Genomic DNA, 25,544 nt, shown 5'->3' on the forward strand with positions numbered 1-25,544 from the left:
AAGGATGTGTGCCATTCTCTTCTTTTTGAGTCTGTGTTGGGAGCTTACTTCTGATTAGCTTGTGTTTTAAGCAGTGGCGTAGCCCAGGCCCACCCAGTAGCAGCACACCTATGAAGTGTCTGGTAGGGTTTCCCAAGCCCCCAAAAACCAAAATTCCTGTCCTTCCTGCATACCAGCCTTCCCTTTGATGTATTCCCGCCTATGCGGAAACAGAAAGTTGCATCAGTGGGAAGGCTGTGGAGCCAACATGAGCAGTGTGTATTATTTGCTGCTTGCTGCCAGTGAAAATCTGCTATTTAAAAGGTTATGGGGGGAGGGGGATGTTTGAGAGACCATATGGCATGCAGGCAAGAGAGGGAGAGACCAAATCATTTGTGGGATAGGGCGGAGTTCTTCTGCCCATCCATCTTGGGCCCAGGCCCACCCAAAATTGGGTGTCTGGCTACGCCCCTGGTTTTAAGTTGGGTGGCTGTCGGAAAGCCAGCATTTGTGGGGATGGGAATATCTCTTTCAGTAATTCATCCTCCTGGAGTAGAGGCTGCAGATCTTTTATGATATTTCTTAATTTTTCCAGCCCTGGGTTGTATGTCACTGTAAGGGGGATTCTGTCTGTGGCTTTCTTTTCTTTGTACTGTAGCAGATTTTCCCTGGGTGTTTTGAGGGATGAGGCAATATTCTTGGAGATTATTTTGGGGTTGTAGCCTTTCTGTTTGAAGGATGCACTCAGGATTTCAAGGTGTCTGTCTCTGTCCCCTGGGTCAGAGCAGATACGGTGGTATCTTGTGGCTTGGCTATAAATAATGGATCTTTTTGTATGTGAAGGGTGGAAGCTGGAGTTGTGGAGGTAGCTGCATCTGTCTGTGGGTTTTTTGTATATAGATATTTGTATATAGCCATCGCTGATTGAGACCGTGGTGTCCAAAAAATTGACTTTTTCTGGGGAGTAGTCAATTTTGAATCTGTTTGTAGGATGTTATGTATTAAAGGAATTGTAAAATTGTTTCAGAATTTCTTCCCCCTCAGTCCAAATCATAAAAATGTCATTGATGTAAGGGTAGTATTTTAGGGGTTTGGTCTGGTATGTATTTAGAAATGTCTCTTCCAGCTCAGCCATAAAGAGGTTGCAAATTGGGGTGCTGTCCTGGTGCCCATCACAGTGCCCATTATTTGTAGATAGATATCATTGTTAAAGCGGAAGTAGTTGTGAGTTAAAATAAATTTGATTAATTTTGTAATAGTTTCTGGTGAGTATTGATGGTCCAGTGTGGGTGTTTTTAGGAGCCTCCCACATGAAGCTATGCTATCCGCATGGGGAATGTTGCTGTATAGTGATTCTACATCCATCGTGACCAGAAGGGTGCTTGGTGGTAATTGCTTGATATTTTTCAATTTATTCAGAAAGTCTGTGGTGTCTTGTATGAAGCTGTTTGTTTTGTGCACGAGAGGTTTCAGAATTCCCTCTGTGAGCCCAGATATTTCCTCCGTGAGTGTGCCAATACCCGATATGATTGGTCTGCCAGGGTTTCTAGGTTTGTGGATTTTGGGTAGCATGTGGAATGTGCCCACAGAAGGCTGGTTTGGTATGAGTTTCTTCAGATGTGGCTGTACTTGTTTAGGAAATGTTCTGATAAGGTCTTTTAGCTGCTTTGTATAATCCTGTGTTGGATCCTCAGTTAGTTTCCTGTAGTATGTATTGTCTGAGAGCTGTCTGTTGTCGCGTTCCCGAGGGCCTTGGCATACTGTCAGGCTTCTTCCCCGGGAGCACTGGGTTCGTGAGTCCTTGGGCCACTACCGTGGAGCGGCAGTGGCAGGCAAGATCACCTTCAAGGTAGAAACGAGACAAGACTGGACCAGAATCCCGGACTGGAGTTCTACACAGGAATACACGGGACTTGAACGCACCAGACGGGTGTGCACTGGAGTGGAGCCCGCTGGACTGGAACATACTGGAGTGGACCCACTGGGCGGGAACATACAGGAGTGAAGCCTGCTGGACTGGAACACACTGGAGCGGAACCCACTGGACTGAAACCCACGGGACCGGAACCCGCTGGACAGGAACACACTGGACCTAGGCTTCACCTACGCTTAGCCACCTTTCCTCGAGGGTTGAGCCCTCAGGTTCGGGCAGCCGGCAGGGCTTACAGGAAAAACCGGAACTGGAACTTGCAAGCAGGAACAGCAGGACTCAGGATACAGAAGTGCCCCCAGGCACCTAGGCGAAAGCAAGGCAGACAGGCAGGGAATGTCCGGGTTTCCGCAGAAGGCAGGTTCAAAGCAAGTCTCAGGGCAGGCGGCTAGCAAAGCAGTAGTCAGTTCCAAGCAAAGTCTCTGGGCAGGCGGCTAGCAAAGCAGTAGTCAGGTTCAAAGCAAAGTCTCTGGGCAGGCAGCTAGCAAAGCAGTATTCAGGTTCAAAGCAAAGTCTCTGGGCAGGCGGCTGGCAAAGCAGTAGTCAGGATCAAAGCAATGGTCAGGTCAAGGAGCAAGACTATGGCAGCAGCTCCAGTATCAAAGAGTACTGGCAACAGCCAGAACAAGGGCTGAAGCTCCAGAAGCAAAAGAAAACACACACGGGAAAAACCAGAAAGCAAAACACGAGAAGACTAGGAAACTGAACACAAGCTAACAGGAAAGCTATGCCCAAGCTAACCAGTCATATACTAGAAACATACACAGAGCAAACACAGGAGAACTAGTAAAGCTGTACACAGGCTAACAAGCAAAGCTGTGCCCAAGCTAACAAGTCATACACTAGAAACATACACAGAGCAAACACAGGAGAACTCGAAAAGCTGTGCCCAAGCTAGCTAGTCAAACACTAGAAACTCACACAGAGCAAACAATGTAGCAGTGTACAGAGCACTCTACATACCAGGGCCCTTAGACGAAATGCAAAGGCAAGGGCTTCAGTCTCTAAGTGATTAATAAAGCCCTTCAACACCAGAGGCACAGCTGCAGCAATCTCCTTGCCTCCAAACAGAGGCTTGACAAACAGAGAAGTCAGCCCACAGGAAGGAACAGCGGGAGCCATCTTGGATACTGGCATAGAGGAGTCGGCAGCCATCTTGGAAGAGGCATAGCCCACACAGGCGAGGTCCAGTAAGGCAATCAGCACACAGAGCCAGAGAGAAACTAAGACAGAGACAGACACAGAGACAAGCAGAAGCCAGCTCAGCCACTGACTCCCAGAAACAGGGTAAGAATGAGGGTGGTCACAGTCACAGACGTGACAGTACCCCCTCCTCAAGACCCCCCTCTCGGTCCCCCTGAGGAGTTTGGGTGTCCAGGAGTAGCTATGGTGAAACCTCCTGATGGGTCTCAAAAGCCAGACATAGATCACGGGACTGGAAGTCACAAAAAAGTTCAAAACCGGCGGACAAAAGTAGAACTTGTGACCAGGAGGCTCCTTCGAATCACCACGGGGCAACCTCAGGAACGTGGATGCATCAAGAGGAACAAAATTCAAAAGGAACCCTTCCCTGAGGGAACCCACAATGTCCTGGACCTCTTGGCAAATCCATGTAATAACAGGAACAAGGCTGGAGCCACTACCCCAGCTGACATCAGAAGCTGGGCTGGTTCCCGAAGTGGCATCCCCGTCTTGACAGGAACTAGAAGTCTTAACAGAAGCAGATCTGGAACCAGAACCTGGGTTGGCATCCAAAACAGAGCCGGGATTGGGACCCGGACTGGAATCAACCCCTTGACTGTAACTGGAACTGGATTCAGGAACTTGACTGGAACTGGGACTCAGCAAGAGGTCAGCTTCCTGACGGACACTGGAACTTAGGGCGACCTCAACATCTTGGTCGGAACTGGAAACGGACTCAGCCTCCTGGCTGATCCTGGAACTCAGAAGAGATTTAGCCTCCTGGCTAGCACTAGATCTCAGAGCGGCCCAATATCTTGGCTGGAACTGAAACTTGGAACCGACTCAGCTTCTTGGCTGATCCTGGACCTCGGAGTGGACTCAGCATCTTGACTGGAACTGGTGCTGGAAACGAACTCAGCCTCTTGGCTGATACTGGAACTCGGAAGAGATTCAGCGGCAGGGCTGGACGCACCCCTCTGGCTGGACTGGGATGTCTCTCTAGCGTTAGCTTCGGGGATATTCTCCAAGGCTGAATCAGAACAAAGTCTATCACAGTCCTCTTGGACATCTCATCCTCAAGAGCAGTAGTAGAAGCAAAACTTATGGGCTGGACGCCCACGCTGGAATCAGGAACGGAACCGGGACTAGGACCTGGGCTGGCATCCAAGTCTGAAGTGGAACTGGAACTCTGGACAGGAGCTGAACCGGGACTGGGACCCGGACTGGAATCGGAGTCTTGCCTGGAACAGGAACTCGAGGCACCCTCTGCCTCCTGGCAGGGACGGAACTTTAACTGAGGCTTGGCAGAAAACACCCTTTGGACAGGGATCGGAGGCTCGATCTGAGGCGCCGCTCGAACTGGCCTTAGGAGCTTGATTGGAGGTGCCCTCTGGACAGGAAGCAGAGGCTCCACCTGAACCATCCTTCGGACCGGCACCGGAGGCTTGGTTAGAAGCCCCCCTCGAACTGGACTCAGTGGCTTGACTGGACGGGTCACTTGGACAAGAACCGAAGACTCGACCTGGAGTGCCACTTGCATAGGCCTAGGAGATTCCGTCAGAAGCACCCCTCGGACTGGACTCAGAGATTTCAAATGACATGCCATTTGAACGAGGACTGGAGGCTCGGCCCGAAGCGCCACTTGAGCAGGAATCAGAGGCTCAATCGAAGGCTTCCCTCAACTGGACTCGGAGACTTAAGAGGAATCGTTACTTGAATTGGAAGCGGGGACTCGGTATGAAGCACCCCCTGGACTGGACTCAGGCGTCTAGGTGGCGGCACTACTTGGACTGGAATCAGAGGCTTGATCCGACATCTCACTCGGCCTGACCTCAGAGACATGGTCAGAACCGTCCCTCGGGCTGACCTCAGAGGCTTAGCTGGAGGCTTCACCCGAACAGGCTTCAAAGGCTCCGCTTGAAACTCTCCTCGGACTGGACTCAGCGCTGGTGGACTGGAATCCCGAACAGGAGCTAACCCACCATGGTACCGCCGGCTGCTCGGCTGAGGCGGCTGTAGCGGTTGAAGAGACCAGAGCGGAGGAAGTCCCCGGCGTCTTCTTTCGGCCTCAGCTTCTGGAGTATCCCACAGAGTTGGCTCTTCCAGAAGTCTGAGGCGGTACTCACAGAGCGAGATAGCAGGATTCATATCAGAAACTGGGCTATGGCGGACCAGACGCCACCAGAGACGCTTTCTTTCAACTGCTGCTTCAGGAGCATCCTTCAAGGCTGGATCCAACAGAAGTTCCTCTTGGTACTCCCGAAGCCTCATAAAAGGGTCCAAAAAAGAAACTGGGCTGGCATGGAGATCAAAGGCAACATCAGAAACTGCACTCGGATTGTCCGTAGGGAACAAAGTTATGGGCAGGAAGCCCACCTGGACCGATGATCTTGCTGGACTCATGGCCTTTACATCCTGTCGCGTTCCCGAGGGCCTTGGCATACTGTCAGGCTTCTTCCCTGGGAGCACTGGGTTCGTGAGTCCTTGGGCCACTACCGTGGAGCGGCAGTGGCAGGCAAGATCATCTTCAAGGTAGAAACGAGACAAGACTGGACCAGAATCCCGGACTGGAGTTCTACACAGGAATATACGGGACTGGAACGCACCGGACGGGTGCACACAGGAGTGAAGCCCGCTGGACTGGAATACACTGGAGCGGAACCCACTGGACTGAAACCCACGGGACCGGAACCCGCTGGACAGGAACACACTGGACCTAGGCTTCATCTACGCTTAGCCACCTTTCCCTGAGGGTTGAGCCCTCAGGTTCGGGCAGCCGGCAGGGCTTACAGGAAAAACTGGAACTGGAACTTGCAAGCAGGAACAGCAGGACCCAGGATACAGAAGTGCCCCCAGGCACCTAGGCGAAAGCAAGGCAGACAGGCAGGGAATGTCCGGGTTTCCGCAGAAGGCAGGTTCAAAGCAAGTCTCAGGGCAGGCGGCTATCAAAGCAGTAGTCAGGTTCCAAGCAAAGTCTCTGGGCAGGCGGCTAGCAAAGCAATAGTCAGGTTCAAAGCAAAGTCTCTGGGCAGGCAGCTAGCAAAGCAGTAGTCAGGATCAAAGCAATGGTCAGGTCAAGGAGCAAGACTATGGCAGCAGCTCCAGTATCAAAGAGTACTGGCAACAGCCAGAACAAGGGCTGAAGCTCCAGAAGCAAAAGAAAACACACATGGGAAAAACCAGAAAGCAAAACACGAGAAGACTAGGAAACTGAACACAAGCTAACAGGAAAGCTATGCCCAAGCTAACCAGTCATATACTAGAAACATACACAGAGCAAACACAGGAGAACTAGTAAAGCTGTATACAGGCTAACAAGCAAAGCTGTGCCCAAGCTAACAAGTCATACACTAGAAACATACACAGAGCAAACAATGTAGCAGTGTACAGAGCACTCTACATACCAGGGCCCTTAGACGAAATGCAAAGGCAAGGGCTTCAGTCTCTAAGTGATTAATAAAGCCCTTCAACACCAGAGGCACAGCTGCAGCAATCTCCTTGCCTCCAAACAGAGGCTTGACACACAGAGAAGTCAGCCCACAGGAAGGAACAGCGGGAGCCATCTTGGATACTGGCATAGAGGAGTCGGTAGCCATCTTGGAAGAGGCATAGCCCACACAGGTGAGGTCCAGTAAGGCAATCAGCACACAGAGCCAGAGAGAAACTAAGACAGAGACAGACACAGAGACAAGCAGAAGCCAGCACAGCCACTGACTCCCAGAAACAGGGTAAGAATGAGGGTGGTCACGGCCACAGACGTGACATCTGTGCCCTTCTTCAATGTATTTTTGTGTGTCCATAATTACCACTGTGCCTCCTTTGTCTGCGGGTTTGATAATAATGCATTAGTTAGTTTGTAGAGTTCTTATGGCCGCTCTTTCTGGTGGAGTAAGATTATACGGAATTCTCTTTTGTTTGTTGGAAAGTTGTGATTTTGCATATGTCTGAGGCTTTCTATGTAGTTGTCCAGCTTGTAGTTTTGTTCATCCTGTATTCCGGTCTGTTGGGGGTCCCTTTGTTGTGAAAATGTGCCTTCAGGTACAATTTTCTAAAAAATTATTTTAGGTCCGAGTATAATTGGATTTCATCCAGCTTGTTGGATGGGCAAAATGAAAGTCCTTTGGAGAGTACAGAGACTTCATGCTGTGATAATTGATGGTTCGAGAGGTTTACTATCCTCCTTTGAACTGCATCTCCAAAAGTGTGATCAGTGTTTCTTGGTTTGTTTGGGCTCTGATTTTCACATACCTCAGATGTGTAGCCAAGTGTCTCCAAGGTGTCTGGGAATGTTGGTTTTGCAGAGCTGTTTCTGTTCCAGGATAAGCTGTTTTTCTCTCCATGATTCTGCAGGAGAGAAGACAGCTTTATTTCATTTTTGTGGATAGCAATGTATTGTTTTTCTCCTTGGATGTTATGCAGGTCCTCCTTAAGTTGGCTTATACGGTGTGGATGTAGTTCCTCCATGTTCCTCATGATTTCATCCCTTTGGGTTTGTATTATTTTCTTCTTCTTGTACAGTTGATGTATAAGTTCATTTCTTAGTTTCTGACTTGTGCGTCTGCAGAGTTTCTCTGCATAGTCAGAATTGTAAATAGTAGCCAAAGGATTTTTGATCCTCAGTCCTTTAGGAATGATGTCATTCTTCTTGCAGATTGTCAGAAAGTAAAGATGACTGTTCACTTTTGTTTCTTTTTCCACACATTTGTTCATTTGCTTTCATAGTAAGAATCCTGGAAAGTAACTTTAAAACAATACAGGAATGTAAGGCCTTTGAAGTCAGAATGACTAAATATTTTGGCACCCACCAGACAGGACTTAACAAAGATCTGGGTTTTCTAGCCCATTATAAACCATAAAGTTGTACTGCTCTGTTTGTCACCCTCCTGTCTCCATGCATATCTCACCTATTCACTCCCATCCTTTTAGACTATCACTGAAATGCTTTGATGTTCCCATGCATATCTCCTGGTCTCTCACCTATCCACCCCCATCCTGTTAGACTGTCACTGAAATGCTTTGATGTTTCACATATATACTGCCATCTACCAACATTTGCTTATTTCCGATCTGACGAACCTTCCATCTTAAGTAGAGAGGTGTGGTAGCCGTGTTAGTCCACTCTTAAAGGTTATCAATAGAAATCAAGCAAAATAAAACATGGAAAAGAAAATAAGATGATACCTTTTTTATTGGACCTAACTTAATACATTTCTTGATTAGCTTTCGAAGGTTGCCCTTCTTCGTCAGATCTGGGTTTTCTAACCCATTATAAACCATAAAGCTGTATTTCTCTGTTTATTTCTCTGTTTATTACTACTACTACTACTACTACTACTACTACTACTATTTAGCATTTCTATAGCGCTACAAGGCATACGCAGCACTGCACAAACATAGAAGAAAGACAGTCCCTGCTCAAAGAGCTTACAATCTAATAGACAAAAAATAAATAAAGTAACCAAATCAAATCAATTAATGTGAACGGGAAGGAAGAGAGGAGGGTAGGTGGAGGCGAGTGGTTACAAGTGGTTACGAGTCAAAAGCAATGTTAAAGAGGTGGGCTTTCAGTCTAGATTTAAAGGTGGCCAAGGATGGGGCAAGACATAGGGGCTCAGGAAGTTTATTCCAGGCGTAGGGTGCAGCGAGACAGAAGGCGCGAAGTCTGGAGTTGGCAGTAGTGGAGAAGGGAACAGATAAGAAGGATTTATCCATTGAGCGGAGTGCACGGGAAGGGGTGTAGGGAAGGACGAGTGTGGAGAGATACTGGGGAGCAGCAGAGTGAATACATTTATAGGTTAGTAGAAGAAGTTTGAACAGGATGCGAAAACGGATAGGGAGCCAGTGAAGGGTCTTGAGGAGAGGGGTAGTATGAGTAAAGCGACCCTGGCGGAAGATGAGACGGGCAGCAGAGTTTTGAACCGACTGGAGAGGGGAGAGGTGACTAAGTGGGAGGCCAGCAAGAAGCAGATTGCAGTAGTCTAAACGAGAGGTGACAAGGGTGTGGATGAGGGTTTTGGTAGAGTGCTCGGAAAGAAAGGGGCAGATTTTACGGATGTTGTAAAGAAAGAAACGACAGGTCTTGGCGGTCTGCTGGATATGAGCAGAGAAGGAGAGAGAAGAGTCAAAGATGACCCCAATGTTTCGAGCTGAGGAGACAGGGAGAATGAGAGAGCCATCAAAAGAAATAGAAAACGGGGGGAGCAGGGAGGTGGGTTTGGGGGGGAAAATGAGAAGCTCGGTTTTGGTCATATTTAATTTCAGGTGGCGTTGAGACATCCAGGCAGCAATGTCAGACAAGCACGCTGAAACTTTGGTTTGGATGCAAGGTGAGATATCAGGGGTAGAAAGGTAGATTTGGGAGTCATCAGCATAGAGATGGTAGGAAAAGCCATGGGATGAGATTAATGAACCCTCCTCTCACCTATCAACACCCATCCTGTTAGAATATCAATGAAATGCTTTGATGTCCCCATGCATACCCCCACCCTCCCACTCTGTCAGACTGTCAAAGTAATGCTTTGATGTTTCTCTTATATATACTATCTGCTAACACATTTGCTTATTTCCGATCTGACGAAGAAGGACAACCTTTGAAAGCTAATCAAGAAATGTATTAAATGTCCAATCAAAAGGTGTCATCTTATTTTGTTTTATTTCTATTGATTACCTTTAAAAGTGGACTAACCGGCTACCACACCTCTTTACTCAGTTTTCTATTGGAACTGTGCCAGAGACATTACTGAAATTTAGATAGACAACATCTGCTGCACCTCCCTGATCCACTGCTCTGGTAACCTCAAAGAATTAAATCAGATTTGTTTGGCAGGACTTCTCCTTGGTGAAACCACATTATTTATGATCATGTAACCCACTAACTTCCAGATACTATTCTGTCGTGCAGTAGTTTAGGTCTATAGTTTCCTCTTTGTTCACACCCTGTGGAATGCACCAGATCTGTTTTTTTCCAGTCTTGTGGAACTTCTGTTTTAAGGGAAAGGTACAACAAATCTTAGAGAAGTGCAGTCAGCACTTCCTTAATCTCCTTTAATGTTTTAGGATGAACCCCATCAGGTCCCATGGCCTTGTTTGCTTTCAGTTTTGCCATGGATACTTCCAGTAAATGGCAAAGTGTTCAATGCACAGCCTTTCAAGTCATTGCCTTTAGCCTATCACCTTCAACTTTACTACTACTACTACTACTATAAGTCATTTCTATAGCGCTACCAGTCGTACGCAGCGCTTCACAATTGAACATGAAGAAAAAACAGTCCCTGCTCAAAAGAGCTTACAATCTAAATCAAACTTTTAAGGTGATTACTGAACAAATGTAATTTTTCATGAGGTCTCCTTTCTCACAATCCTCTTCTTCACTAATCCCATCCTCCTGTTTCATTTTTAGTATTCTCCTCTGTTTGCTCATATATCTAAAGAAGGTTTTATACCCTACCTTTACTAATCGAGCAATGTACTCCACATTTGAGCTTTGTCAGTCTATTACAATTCCTGTCTCCCTTTGTTTCTCCTGGTAGTTTTGTTATTTGCCTCCTTTTGTATCTGTTTGTGCTTGCTGAATGCTATTCCTTTTGCTCTACTACTACTACCTTTCTTAACCATAATGGACTCTTCTTTCTCTCCCCCTTGTTAACAATCCTCATCTGGAGGCCTCTACAGAATGCTTACATTAGACCGTGTGTTGCTGGCTTTGCACATGGCTTCTAACACAAGCTGAATGCACATTTTTTTCTCCTTAATGCAGTAAACTAATGACATGCAAATTACTGCTGTGTTAAAAAGTGTGTGCTGTCAGGAAAAAACATCACATACCATGGCAGTAGTATGCAGTTGTTAAGAACATAAGCACTGCCATACTGGGAAAAGACCAATGGTCCATCAAGCCCAGCTTCCTGTCTCCAACAGCGGCCAATCCAGGCTTCAAGAACCCGGCAACCCCCCCCCCCCAAAAAAAAAACCAAAATAATTAATAATGTTCAATGGACTTTTCCCTCAGGAATCTGTGCAAATCCCCTTTAAACTCCGTAAGGCCAGCTGCTGTCACTACATTCTCCGGCAACGAGTTCCAGTGTCCAACTACATGCTGAGTAAAGAAAAACTTTCTCCTGTTTGTTTTAAATCTACCATATTCTAGCTTCATCTTGTGTCCCCTGGTTCTATTGTTGTTTGAAAGTGTAAACAAACGTTTCTCATCTGTCCGCTCTACTCCGCTCATTATCTTGTAGACTTCTATCATATCACCCCTCAGCCGCCTTTTCTGTAAGCTGAAGAGCCCTAACCTTCTCAGCCTTTCCTCATAGGGAAGTCATTCCATCCCTTTTATCATTTTCATCGCCCTTCTCTGCAACTTCTCCAATTTCTTTATATCTTTTTTGAGTTGTGGCGACCAGAATTGGACACAATATTCGAGGTGCGGTCGCACCATGGAGCGATACAATGGCATTATAACATCCTTGTGTTTGTTTTCCATCCCTTTCCTAATAATACCCAACATTCTGTGCGCTTTCTTAGCCGCCACAGCACTCTGAGCAGAAGTTTTTAACGTCTTATCCACGATGACTCCCAGATCCCTTTCTAGGTCTGTGACTCCTAACGCGGAACCTTGCATGACATAGCTGTAATTTGGGTTCCTCTTACCCACATGCATCACTTTGCACTTGTCAACATTGAACTTCATCTGCCACTTGGACGCCCAATCCCCCAGTCTCGCGAGGTCCTCCTGTAATCTTTCATACTCCTCCTGCGACTTGACGACCCTGAATAATTTTGTGTCATCTGTGAATTTAATTACCTCACTAGTTACTCCCATCTCTAGTTCATTTATAAATATGTTAAAAAGCAGGGGTCTGTTTGTGCTTTTCGTGCCACGCCTCCAGAGTCTCTAATCACGGCTGGGCACTACTCACACAAATACAATCCCTTCGACCGGTACCTTAAAAGAACCAGACAACTGGTAGCACTATTTTAGATTGCAACCAAGACAAAAAGAGACCAAGGAAGCGCTTCCTGGGGTTAACACTGGTTTATGTAATTATCCAAAGATTAGGATAAAAAAATTAAGAAAAATAGTCATAGAAATAGTCTAGAATATGACAGAAATGAGAACATATATAGAAATTGAAATTACAATGGAAAGTGGAAGCAGGACATTCTTTCAAACTCCCTGGCTTGGGAGCCAAAAGAGATGTACACTGCCCCACCTCCTATCTGGCAGAGAAATATTATATAGGGTTTCTTTTCCCTTACAAGACAAAAAGGGAGCACAAGGGGGAGGGGTTGTCCTACCCCCTTAGTTAGCACCTTACAGTCAGTCAGGATCTCTAGTATCAATAAAATACACAGCATCTGTTTATATTTCCTTTTGAAGATGCATTTGGTCTGTTGTCCAAATGTTTTGGACCTCTTCTATTCATCTATACATACATTTCTCAAACCTTTAATTAGTATTTCCCCTATTCTAAAAGAGGAGACAAAAGTTAACTACTGCTTCCAGTTGCTATAGAGGTGTTAGGTTTCTCTTGTCAATAGAACTATTGCTTTTGACTCCAGGGATCAGGGAGATAAGTGTTTGAATTGTTCTAGGCAGAGAAGGAAATAAGGTGTTACCTGCAATAATATTTTCTTATCCTGTCCTGACTACAGGATTTCTCTTTCTCTCCTCTGTCAGCCCTGCCCCCTTCACCTGGAACTTCCTTTGATCTGCATCCTAAAAGTCTCTCAAAGGCTAATAAACACACTCATGTAAACAGCAAATGGACAACAAATGGCAGGAGCTCATTGTCTTTCACTTGCTTGGTCAGAGGAAGGTGGGGGAAAGAGGTGGGGGTACCTGGCCTGCTTAATATCATTGTAATTTACAAAACAAAACAAAAAAATTTCCACTTCTCATCGTCTGTACATTAATTCTTAGATATTAGATACTTAGCAGCACTGAAACTGCTTGGTTCAGGCTTTCATAAGTACAAAGTACACCTCCACCAACATCTCCCAGCACAGACCCCTGCGGGACCCCACTAACTACCCTTCTCCATTGAGAATACTGACCATTCAATCCTACTCTCTGCTTCCTATCTTTCAGCCAGTTCTTAATACATAGTAATACCCTACCTTCAATCCCATGACTCTCCAGTTTCCTCTGGAGTCTTTCATGAAGTACTTTGTCAAACGCCTTTTGAAAATCCAGATACACAATATCCACCGGCTCCCCATTGTCCACATGTTTGTTCACCGCCTCAAAAAAATGCAGTAGATTAGTGAGGCAAGACTTCCCTTCACTAAATCCGTGTTGACTTGGTCTCATCAGCCCATGTTTTTGTATGTGCTCTGTAATTTTATTCTTAATAATAGCCTCTACCATTTTGCCTCGTACCGACGTAAAACTCACCAGTCTATATTTTCCCGGATCTCCTCTGGAACCTTTTAAAAAAATCGGCGTAACATTGGCTACCCTCCAGTCTTCCGGTATCACACCTGATTTTAGTGATAGATTGCATATTACTAATAGTAGCTCTACAAGTTCATTTTTCAGTTCTATTAATACTCTGGGATGAATACCATCCGGTCCAGGTGATTTACTACTCTTCATTTTGCAGACCTGACCCATTACATCCTCCAAGTTTACAGAGAATTCATTTAGTTTCTCTGACTCGCCTGCTTCAAATACCCTTTCCAGCACCGGTGTCCCACCCAAATCCTCCTCGGTGAAGACCGAAGCAAAGAATCCATTTAATTTCTCCGCTACGGCTTTGTCTTCCCTGATTGCCCCTTTAACACCATTTTCATCCAACGGCCCAACTGATTCTTTAGCCGGCTTTCTGCTTTTAATGTATCTAAAAAAAATGTTTACTATGTGTTTTCGCTTCTAACGCTAACTTTTTTTCAAAGTCCTTTTTTGCCCTCCTTATCTCCGCTTTACATTTGGCTTGGCATTCCTTATGTTTTATCTTGTTATTTTTCATTTGGTTCTCTTCCCCACTTTCTGAAGGATTGTTTTTTGGCTCTAATGGCTTCCTTTGTCTTACTGTTTAGCCACGTCAGCTGACGTTTGGTCTTTTTTCCTCTTTTTCTAATACGTGGAATATATTTCTCCTGTACCTCTAGGATGGTGTTTTTGAACAGCATCCATGCTTGATGCAACTTTTTTACCCTGTGAGCTGCTCCTTCCAGTCTTTTTTTCACCTTTTTTTCTCATTTTATCATAATCACCTTTTCTAAAGTTAAACGCTAGTGTATTTGATTTCCTAAGTTCACTTGCTTTAATGCCAATATCAAAACTGATCATATTATGATCACTGTTATCAAGTGGCTCTCGCACTATTACCCCCTGCACTAGATCATGAGCTCCACTAAGGACTAATTCTAGTATTTTTCCTTCTCTTGTCTGCTCCTGAATGTTATGATTGGGGTCTGAACCCCTCTCAAACTTACCTCTTTCCTGGGGGTCAGCTTCTTAGCTGGCTTCTGTTTCGTTGTCTGTCCTTTCTGAGCTGGCTCTGTCTCTCTGTGCTGGCAGCTTCCAGCAGCAGGGCTCTAATTGTTTCACTATACTGCACCTGTGTGGGTAGTCTGAGTTGCTCTAACTCTCTTTGGGTGTACTGGCTTCAAGTGTTTCACGGTGTTGCATTGGTGTGGGTTGGGCCTCTATGGTTTTCAGTGTGCTCTCTGGGTTAGTGTGCTGTTGCCTGGGTCTAGGGAGTGTGACATCATCAGGGAGGGCCTTGATAAGGAAGTGGGTTCTTTCCTTCAGGGCCTTCGCAACGTTTGCTTCTGGCTACTTGCTTTAGGTCCAGGTTAGTTTAGTGCAGTGTGCACTTGTGACTTGTGTGTTTGACTTCCCTGTTTTTCCCTTTTGTTACGGTGTGTAGCACTGCTGTTAGTGCAGTGCTGGAGTTTGGTGCTGGGAGCTCCCTTGTGAGTAAGTGTTTAGGAAGCACCTTTTGTTGTTTGGGTATTTGGCTTTCCTGCTTGTTTTCTTGTGCTTTCCCCGCTTTTCCTCGTGACCTGTGTTTAGCTGCTGTAGCTGGGTGCTTAGGAAACACCAGGGTGAGAACCCATGTTTAGCTGCTGCAGCTTGGTGCTTAGGAAGAACCAGTGTTAGGTCTGGCATTTGTCTTCCCTTCCTTTCCCCTTGTGGTTTCCCTGCACTTCTGTTAGTGTAGGGCGTAGGGGCACCCCTGTTAGTTTCTGTTAGGAGCACTGCTGTTAGTGGAGGGCTTGGGAGCTTTTCTGTTGGTGCTGGGCTTAGGAACACTTTTGGTCACTTTAGGAGTTAGGTGCACTTCAGTTGCAGCTTGTTCTAGTCCTGGTCCCTGTGTCGTCCAGTAAGTCCTGCCGGCTACTCGAACCCATGAGCTCAACTCCTGGGGGGCTTAGTAGCTAAGTGCAGGTGAAGCTGTGTGGACCAGTCCAGTGTGCTCCAGTCCTGTGTTCCAGTCCTGTGTCCTCCAGTCCGGGGGACCAGTCCAGTGTGCTCCAGTCCAGTGTGTTCCTGTCCGGTGTGTGTTCCAGTCTGGTGTGCTCCAGTCCAGTGTGTTCCGGTCCGGTGTGTGTTCCAGTTCGGGGGATTGCAGTCCAGTGTTCCAGTCCTGTGTCCTCCAGTCCGGGGGATTCCAGTCCATGTGTTCCAGTTCGCTGGGCAGTGCCTGCAGTCCCTGCCGGTGTGCTTACCCAGTGTTGGTTGGTGGGTTTTTGCCTGCTGCTGTCGCTCCTTGTCAGCAGCCCAAGGGCTCATGTTTGCTCCAGAGCTCAGCCCCGTGGGCTCTGAACCTGAGAACCTGACACTGAACCAGCTGTTCCATGAAGCTGTCCTTGATTTCATCAAGAAATTTTATCTCCCTGGCGTGTACCGATGTTACATTAACCGAGTCTATATCCGAATAATTGAAATCACCCATTATTATTACAATGCCCATTTTATTTGCTTCCCTAATTTCCTTTGACATTGCTGTGTCCGTCTGCTCGTCCTGGCCAGGCGGACGGTAGTACATTCCTATCACCATTTTTTTCCCTTTTCACGTGGTATTTCGATCCACAAAGATTCCAATAGTGGTTTTGTATCCTGCAATATTTGCAGCCTATCAGAGTCAAGGTTCTCATTAATATACAGTGCTACCCCTCCTGCAATCCTATCTACCCTATCACTACGATATAATTTGTAGCCCGAAATCACTGTGTCCCACTGGTTATCTTCCTTCCACCAGGTCTCAGAGATGCCGATAATATCCAATTTTTCATTGTGTGCAATGTATTCCAGCTCTCCCATTTTATGTCTCAGGTTTCTTGCATTTGTGTATAGACATTTCAATGCACGCTTGTTGCTCAGTTTTATATCACGGTTAATACATGTCATTATTAATATGTTATCTTCTGCCTGGTTGTTATTATTATTACTTAAGGCCATCTGATCCACTACGGTCTCTTTGACATCCTTACCTATAAGGAACTTTTTCTTCCCTGTTTGGGTGATATCCTCAAAAGATACCTTATCCTGAACCATGTGCTTTTGAGCGACTCTCGGCCTTCCCCCCGTTTCTAGTTTAAAAGCTGTTCTAGTTCTTTTTTAAATGTTGACGCCAGCAGCCTGGTCCCACCCTGGTTAAGGTGAAGCCCATCAGATCAGAATAGGCTCTCCCTTCCCCAGAATGCTGCCCAGTTCCTGACAAATCCAAAACCCTCATCCCTGCACCATCGTCTCATCCACGCATTGAGACTCTGGATCTCTGCCTTTCGCTTAGGCCCTGCGCGTGGAACAGGTAGTATTTCAGAAAATGCTACCCTAGAGGATCTGGATTTGAGCTTCCTTCCTAAAAGCCTAAATTTGGCTTCCAGAACCTCTCTCCCACATTTTCCTACGTCGTTGGTACCCACATGTACCAAGATGGCCGGCTCCTCCCCAGCACTATCTACCGTGTTTCCCCGAAAATAAGACAGTGTCTTATATTAATTTTTGCTTCCAAAGATGCGCTAGGTCTTATTTTCAGGGGATTTCTTATTCGGGAGTAGTAGGGGGACAGTGGCGGTCGGGAACAGTATTGAAGTGGGGGGCGGTATCCTGCAGGAGTAGGCCGTGGCTCGCCTATCTGCCCACAGTGACTGCAGGACTCGAGCAGAGCAGAGCTGCCCTGGCCGGGCTGGGAATGGAGGAGGGGTAAGAACTAGGGAAGGTAATGGAATGTGGGGCCGGGCTGCTCTGGCTGGGGGTCTCGGGAGGTTGTGAGAGGGCTTAGGGCACAGGATCATCCCTACCGTATTACAAACGTAAAAAAAAAATTCTACGGTGGCTCCGTTCCCCATTGGTGGTGCTTTATGCGCTCCTCCTGTACATTCGCAACACTTTCCATCCTTCTAGTCTGACTTAGCCCTTGGGCGATGGAGCAGCGCCGAAAGGGCTCGGTTACTCATTTTCTTTTCTTTTATTATTTCTGCAAAGGGGATGTTTCTTTTCTTTCCGGGCTCACTTACCGGTAGTTGATCTTCACAAAAGCGTGAAGGAGGTTGGTAGGAGTCCGCTGGACGATAGATTTTCCACCTCAGTCTTGTTTCTTGCATTTCTTTTATGTTATTTCGTCTTTGGGTTGCAGCGAAAAAAATTAAGGTTTCTGTGTCCATGTCCCATCGGGGCCAAACAAAAACTTTGGTAGGTCTTACTTTCGGGGGAGGCCTTATATTTAGCAATTTAGCAAAACCTCTACTAGGTCTTATTTTCAGGGGATGTTTTATTTTTGGGGAAACAGGGTAGAATCTTGTCTAGGTGCCGCGTTTGCTGCTGAAGAGCAAAAAATCACTCCCTTCTTGTCAGTGCATGAGCGATGATTGGCTCAAGTTTCCAAGTTTTATTTCATTCTGCTATACCACCTATTAGTAGGCTCTCAGAGCATTGAACAAATACACATCAACAGCTCAGTTTAAAAGAGAGAAAAGAGAAATCCACATTAATTAAATAGTAAAGATTAAAAGAAATAGACTGTTTCTCACTCCTATGTCTGTTCCAAAGACAATCCTGCACTGACAGGAAGGGAGATACTTAAAAAAATATAAATAAATAAATAAATAAATAAATAAATATATATATATATATATATATATATATATATATATATATATATATATATATATATATATATATATATGCTGCCCCCTCTAAATTGCCTCCATCTTACCCCCTGCCAAAAATCCCCAGTAGTCTAGTGGACTCCCCTGATCTCCCACCCCAGACCCCAGAAAAGACCCACAACCTACAGCTGCCCCTCTGTTCCCCCCAACATTCCCCCCCAAAATCCATGGTGATCTAGTGGACCTTCCCTCTCCCCCCTGATCTCCCAGCACTTTCCGTGTAGGGGGCAGTTCTATAACTGGACACTTGATAGAGACATATTCTATAAAGGAACATAGGCACCTACTTTTCCTTTATAGAAATCTAGCTGAACCACTAAAATATGTGCTTGTAAGTTAGATGTGTTCACATATGCCAGGCCAGCTGCATCAGTATGTATAGCTAAGTTCTGGAGATATGCACATAACTTTTAGTATTCTTCCTTATGTCCATTGCTAACATGCTTTTCTCAAATTCCACATACACCTCCTGTAAAATATGCACTACTTAAGATACTTATATATTTACAGAACAGAGCTTAGATAAAAGTTTGGTATATACATGCATATGAACACTGCTATCTATCTAACTGTGAGGTCAACTCTCTATACACAGATTCTGCACTGCTGCTTCTAAGGATAGCAGCACTGAATATATGTGACAAACTTGAATAGCACATCTGGAGTGTTAAAAAAAAATGCTGGACACAAGATTTAAATATTGATTCATTTAAGAATCACACCTTAAGTAATGTTGTAGTGTGCATGTAAAAGTTTTCAGTACATGCATGCTAAACAGCTTTTAGCACTAGTTTTAGTGTGGATTACGTCCAAAATTAAGAAAAAATATTCTCAATGAGCTACAAATTTAAAAAGTCATATAAATATAAATTTGTGTTCCTATTAGCCAAAACCTCAGATTCAACTTTGAGGAAGTAAATATGTATAATAAAAGTAGCCAGTATCTTTATTTCAGAAAAAGAACTCCTTTTGTGTATTTAAACATTATTTTCTCCTTTTCACAGAGATAAAGGATGTTGTTGTCTGGGGCAACATCAGTGGTATGGCCTACCTTGACCTGCACACAGCAAAAGTCTTTAATTATGATGGTGCTATTTGGGGTCCACCCACCTTTTCACAGTCTGTGCTGGACGTAATTTATGACAGGTACATTATTTATTCTTCTTCATTTTAATGGCAAATCTCTGAAACAAGGCGGGGTCCAAGAAAGCACAAAGGCAGACGGTCTGCAAGCTCCAAGATGGAAAATGTACAAAGCAGATCGTTAAGAACGTAATTTATTAATATAATTAAAAAAAAACACACATAAATACATATATAAAAGATTAGCCTGACACAGGCCATGTTTCGCCCAGCAGGGGCTGCTTCAGGGGCTACAAGAAATCATAGCATAAACATAATTATTATACAGTTGTTGTTCTAAAATCATAATAAAATAATGTATATACACAGTTAAAAACTTACTAACCACACCTGGCAATGTTCATCACGTAATACAAACCTACGAAACTGTAGTGCTTAATGAAATAACAGCATTAGAGAAACAAGGAAAGCGAAGGGCCTTTTACAATTTGACTAAAGAAGAGAAAGCGGCAGTTAAGACTTTACAAAAAGATAGAAATATTATTATAAAACCTGCAGATAAAGGGGAGCCATAGTCGTAATGAACAGGGACGACTACATTCATGAAATCCAAAGACAATTGAATGATTCAACCTTTTATAAAATCTTGAAAAAAGATCCGACACAAGATATTCAGAATGAAATCTCCTTATTGGTGGAAATAGGTATAAAAGCACAATATTTAACAGAAAAGGAGGCCAATTTTCTAGTAGTTAAAGAACCAACTATACCAACTATATATATACTACCTAAGATACATAAATCCCTGTCCAGACCCCCAGGCAGACCTATTGTTTCTGCTTGTGGTTCTTTGTTAGAACCATTATTCATCTTCATAGATAAATTCTTACGTCCTCTGGTTTATAAAATTCCATCGTATACACGAGATTCAGTTGATATGATTAATACGCTTGATACAATCACTCCAAGTAAAGAAATGATCCTAGTCACTCTAGATATAGAAAGTCTGTACACCAATATCCCACAAGACGAATCTATAGATATCATACAAGAACAATTGCTGAAATGTGATACACATCCTAGGATTCCAGTACAATTTGTGATTGAGCTGGCCACTTTAGCATTGACTAAAAATTTCTTTTTGTTTGATGGTAAGTTTTACCAACAGATAAAAGGCATAGCTATGGGTGCCACATTTGCACCATCTATTGCCAACTTATACGTAGCACGCTTTGAAGAGAAATTTATATCTAGAAATAAATATATAGATAAGATATATCTGTGGAAAAGGTACATAGATGACATCTTTTTGATCTGGAAAGGTACAGAAAGGGAGCTGAAGGATTTTTACAATTGTTTAAATGTTATGGATGCTAATTTGAAATTTCAAATGAATTATAGTAATGAGAGTATTCCGTTTTTAGATATAAATATTAGTATTCTACCAAACAAATTTTTAACAGATATTTACCGCAAACCAACAGACGTCAATAAATATCTACATTATGAGAGCTGCCATAGTAAAAGTCTTAAAACAAATTTACCCTATAGTCAATTTTTAAGGTTGAAGCGGCTATGTTCAAATACTAGAACGTATACATTAAGATCAAAAGAGATGTCTAAACGCTTCATAGAGAAAGGATATCCATCAAAATGCATATGAGAAGGCTTACAAAAAGCCTCCGGTATTTCAAGAGAGACGCTATTGAAGCCTGCTCACAAAATTGGCAATGATAAGATTGTTTGTACATTACCGTACACAAATATGTCTAAACCCATTGTTAATATTATTAAAAAGCACTGGCATTTGCTGGCCAATTTAGAGATCTTTGAACAAAAAAACTGATTGTTGCATATAAAATAGAGAAGAACCTCAGAGACCTCTTAGTACCCTCCACATTACCTGACATTGATGCACCATTAAACAATCGCCCTAGTGGCCATTATCCATGTGGTAAATGTTCAGTATGTGTTGTCAATGTCAAAACTAGAAATCTTTTCATACAGTCAGCCAATAAAGAAATCAAGCTTCAACAATTTACAAATTGTCAAACAAGTCGAGTCATATATACCGCTATATGCCCATGTAATCTTGTTTACATAGGAAAAACAAAAAGGAAATTGAATACTAGGATTATAGAACATAGAAGTGCATTGAAAAGAAAGTCCTTGGAAAAACCACTAGTACAGCATTCAATTAATCTAGGTCATAGATTTGAAGAGTACAAGTTCTGTGTGATCTATGTACATAAGAACAGATCGAGAGGGGGGCCAATTGATATTTACTTGCTACGCAAGGAACAAGAATTTATATATGATTTAAACACTCTTCATCCCCATGGTCTGAACTCTGAGACAGACCTCTCGGTCTTTTTATGACCTTTGAATAATAATATATCATAACATGTATGTAGCTATATATTCAACATCCACCACATAGGAATTCTATAAATTATTAAATTATTTTTTTATTATATATTTCATATATATCTTTTTATATAACTATTTGTTTTTGGTATTATATATATATTTTTTATATAAGGAGTCCGTTATATGGAGGGTCCTTTTTTATTAATATTTTTCCACCATGTATGTTTTCAACTTTTTTTGCGCTTTTGCTCTATTCATTCTAATTGATCACCGTTTTCGAACGAGCCTGAGTATCGCTGTGCACACTCTGGTTTCCCTTGGGTGCGTTCGGCTCTGTAGTGACGTCAGTCAGTTACATAGTAGTTTCACTTTAATGGATTTTATAATTAGCACCATCATTACTATACATTTTTTCAATTTCTCCCTCTATTCGCCGTATCACTACTTATATAATATAAGAAGAGATTTAGGTAATTACACTTTGAACTTTAACCCGGAGTTCCGGTATTTAACTTCCTGCACTTACTTTCGCGCGTTTTTCAGCTCTTTCCAGAGACAAGAGACGCCAGATAAACGGAATGTAAGTAGTGGTTTATTATATGTATGTTTACCGACGGCAGTAGATTAGCGACACTATTGGCAGTAAAACTACTTTTATATTATATAGTTCGGACAACCCGGATCTGTTTAGCACTGACTAATGTTCCTTTTTTTATGACTAGATACGTATTCAAAATCGAGTGGTAATGAGCTCGTTCTGAGATTGTGCCTTAGCCTCTTTTATGAGAAGTGTTTATAGCTTCAAATTGTATATATTATGGCCACAAGAAGATATTGGACGTCGTGCAGATACAATTTATTATATATATATGTCCATCGGTGGTAGAAGCAATTTTAATTATTTATATAACACCTTTTAGGTTATGTCGTTTTGGCCCCTCTCGGAGAGCTGTTTTTTTCAAACTGAGATCGCTTGCATATGTAAGTCCCCCTTTTTTACAAACTGAGATCACTTGCATATGTAAGTCCCTGTTTAGGATGTTTATTTTAATTTTGATTTTTTGATTCATTCCTTGTTGTTTCTCATGTTGTCCTCTATTTCTTCCTACAGTATATCTTTTGAATTTTCCAATATAATTTTTCCAATTTGAACTATAGAGAATTTTTGTGTAGGTGGGTGTTTTGCTAAAATATTTTTAAAGTTTCTCTTGTGTATCTATTGACATCTGTGCTATTGTTTTATTGTTTCTTTTATTATAATTTTATTATTATTATGGAATGTTGATTTATTTTAATATATGTATGTTATTCTAAAACTTGTATCTGTCTGATATCTTATACAGATATATTTATTTATATATATGTTATTTTGAAATTTTTATTATACCACTCTGACTGTATACATATATATATATATATATATATATATATATATTTATTTACATGTTCTTTTCTTTGTGGGATTTTGGTGCTATATATATATATAAATGTGTATATATATAATGTTTCGCGAACCTTTGCATGCATTTTATTTTATGTGTGGTTAGTAAGTTTTTAACTGTGTATATACGTTATTTTATTATGATTTTAGAACAACAACTGTATAATAATTATGTTTATGCTATGATTTCTTGTAGCCCCTGAAGCAGCCCCTGCTGGGCGAAACACGGCCTGTGTCGGGCTAATCTTTTATATATGTATTTATGTGTGTTTTTTTTGAATTATATTAATAAATTACGTTCTTAACAATCTGCTGTGTACATTTTCCAAATCTCTGAAACAGCAAGTTTTTTTTACTATCCATAGTCTGCTGGGCCTTTTCAACATGTGGGCCGAGGTTCAGATTTTTTCCTTTGGGCACACATAATAAGGTTAATCTCCTTATCACAGAGTTTATTTTTTTTCAATGCTTTAATTTTTCAGTGTTACTAGTTTTTAATATATATATTTGTATTAATATTTGGAAAATAAGAGTAATTTATCATCAGTATGCATCAGTAACTATTTTCAGTTTGCTACTAAAATTTACCTTCCCTGCTTCTCAGTACTGAAGTATGACTTCAAAAGCATTTTGGACATTGGTGTATAAATTAGCCAGTTAATATTCTTACTCTATAACCAAGCAGGATGAATCAGCCAAACAAGTAGAAAGTGGCTGATGTCATCTGATGGTTCAGTCTAGCTCTCTTAGAGCTCCCTTTCAGATTTTTCTGAGTGTGCAAGGGAATTCTTGTGCAGACACTACCTAACAAGTCCACTCAGACTTTGCTCATCCAAACTACAGCATGAATGCAGTTCTCCTCTTATTTTATCTTTATTTACTGACAGAAAGTTTTGCATTTAAGTCTCTTTATTGCTAGCACATCTAGAGGATAATTTAATGAAGAAGTTGCTGACATTTAGGCATCAAGAAAGCACGTAAATGATTAGAATATTGGCACATTTACATGTATGTATGCATATACACATGTAAATGCCAGCATTCTGACTATGCGCTATTCTATAAAATGGTACCTAAAAGTAATGGTGCGTAGCTTGAAGATGAGCAGAGTCTGGGTGGAGGGTGGGCGGGGCACACAGTTGCATATGTAAATTATAGAATACTATAATTTATGCACCTTTTTTAGAAATCTAGGCTTGAGCATTTAAGCCAACTCTGGTATTAGTGAGCCTACATTATATACACGAATTGGTACAGAGCCATCTTTTCTTGAATTTAAAGCGACACCTAAAACTCATCTTTTTGAACACTCTTTTCAATCTTAGTTGTTGCAAATGTTTTAGGCTCCAGTGTGAGTAGCTACAGTCTGTATTATTCTTCTCTTGCTTTGTCTTCTTTTCTTTTTTGTTTTTAAATTAATGGCATTCCTTTCTTAGTTCCTTTTTAATATTAATATTATATTTTTTGTAAACCACTTCGATGTATATCTGCAAAAGGTGGTTTATCAAATGAAATAAACCATAAACCATACATTTGGGAAACAGGAAGTTTGCCTATTTCTATACCTAAGTCAGGTGTCATCAGTACATAAGTATTGCCATACTGGGACAGACCAAAGGTCCATCAAGCCCAGCATCCTGTTTCCAACAGTGGCCAATCCAGGTCACAGATACCTGGCAAGATCCCAAAAAAGTACAAAACATTTTATGCTGCTTATCCCAGAAATAGTAGATTTTCCCCAAGTCCAATTTAATAATGGTCTATGGACTTTTCCTTTATTTATTTATTTATTTAGATTTTTGCTCACACCTTTTTCAGTAGTAGATCAAGGTGAGTTACATTCAGGTACTCTGGATATTTCTCTGTCCCAGGATGACTCACAATCTAAGTTTGTACCTGAGGCAATGGAGGGTTAAGTGACTTGTCCAAGATCACAAGGAGCAGCAGCGGGATTTGAATTGGCCATCTCTGGATTGCAAGACTGGTGCTCTAACCACTAGGCCACTCCTCCACTCCACTCCACTTTAGGAAGCCATCCAAACATTTTTAAAACTCTGCTAAGCTAACCGCCTTTATCACTTTCTCTGGCAATGAATTCCAGAGTTTAATTACACACTGAGTGAAGAAAAACTTTCTCCGATTCGTTTTAAATTTACTACTTTGTAGCTTCATCGCATGCCCCCTAGTCCTAGTATTTTTGGAAAGCATAAACAGACACTTCACGTCTACCCATTCAACTTCACTCATTATTGTATAGACCTCTATCATATCTCTCCTCAGCCACCTTTTCTCTAAGCTGAAGAGCCCTAGCTGCTTTAGCCTTTCCTCATAGGGAAGTCGTCCCATCCCCTTTATCATTTTCGTCGCCCTTCTCTGCACCTTTTCTAATTCCACCATAGGCACCGACTTCGTGGGTGCTGTGGGTGCTCGAGCACC

The 25,544-nt window shown here is 42.8% G+C and overlaps 1 protein-coding gene across 1 annotated transcript in view; it reads left to right on the forward strand.

Moving 5' to 3' along the window:
- Positions 1–25,544, forward strand: part of MDH1B (malate dehydrogenase 1B) — a 222,476-nt gene that overhangs the window by 100,978 nt on the left and 95,954 nt on the right. The window contains exon 6 of the mRNA XM_030209739.1: positions 19,219–19,360. Coding sequence (XP_030065599.1) covers positions 19,219–19,360 — 142 coding nt within the window. The remainder of the gene's footprint in view (positions 1–19,218; positions 19,361–25,544) is intronic.

This window comes from Microcaecilia unicolor, chromosome 7 (assembly GCF_901765095.1).
Source record: "Microcaecilia unicolor chromosome 7, aMicUni1.1, whole genome shotgun sequence".
NCBI lineage: Eukaryota > Metazoa > Chordata > Amphibia > Gymnophiona > Siphonopidae > Microcaecilia > Microcaecilia unicolor.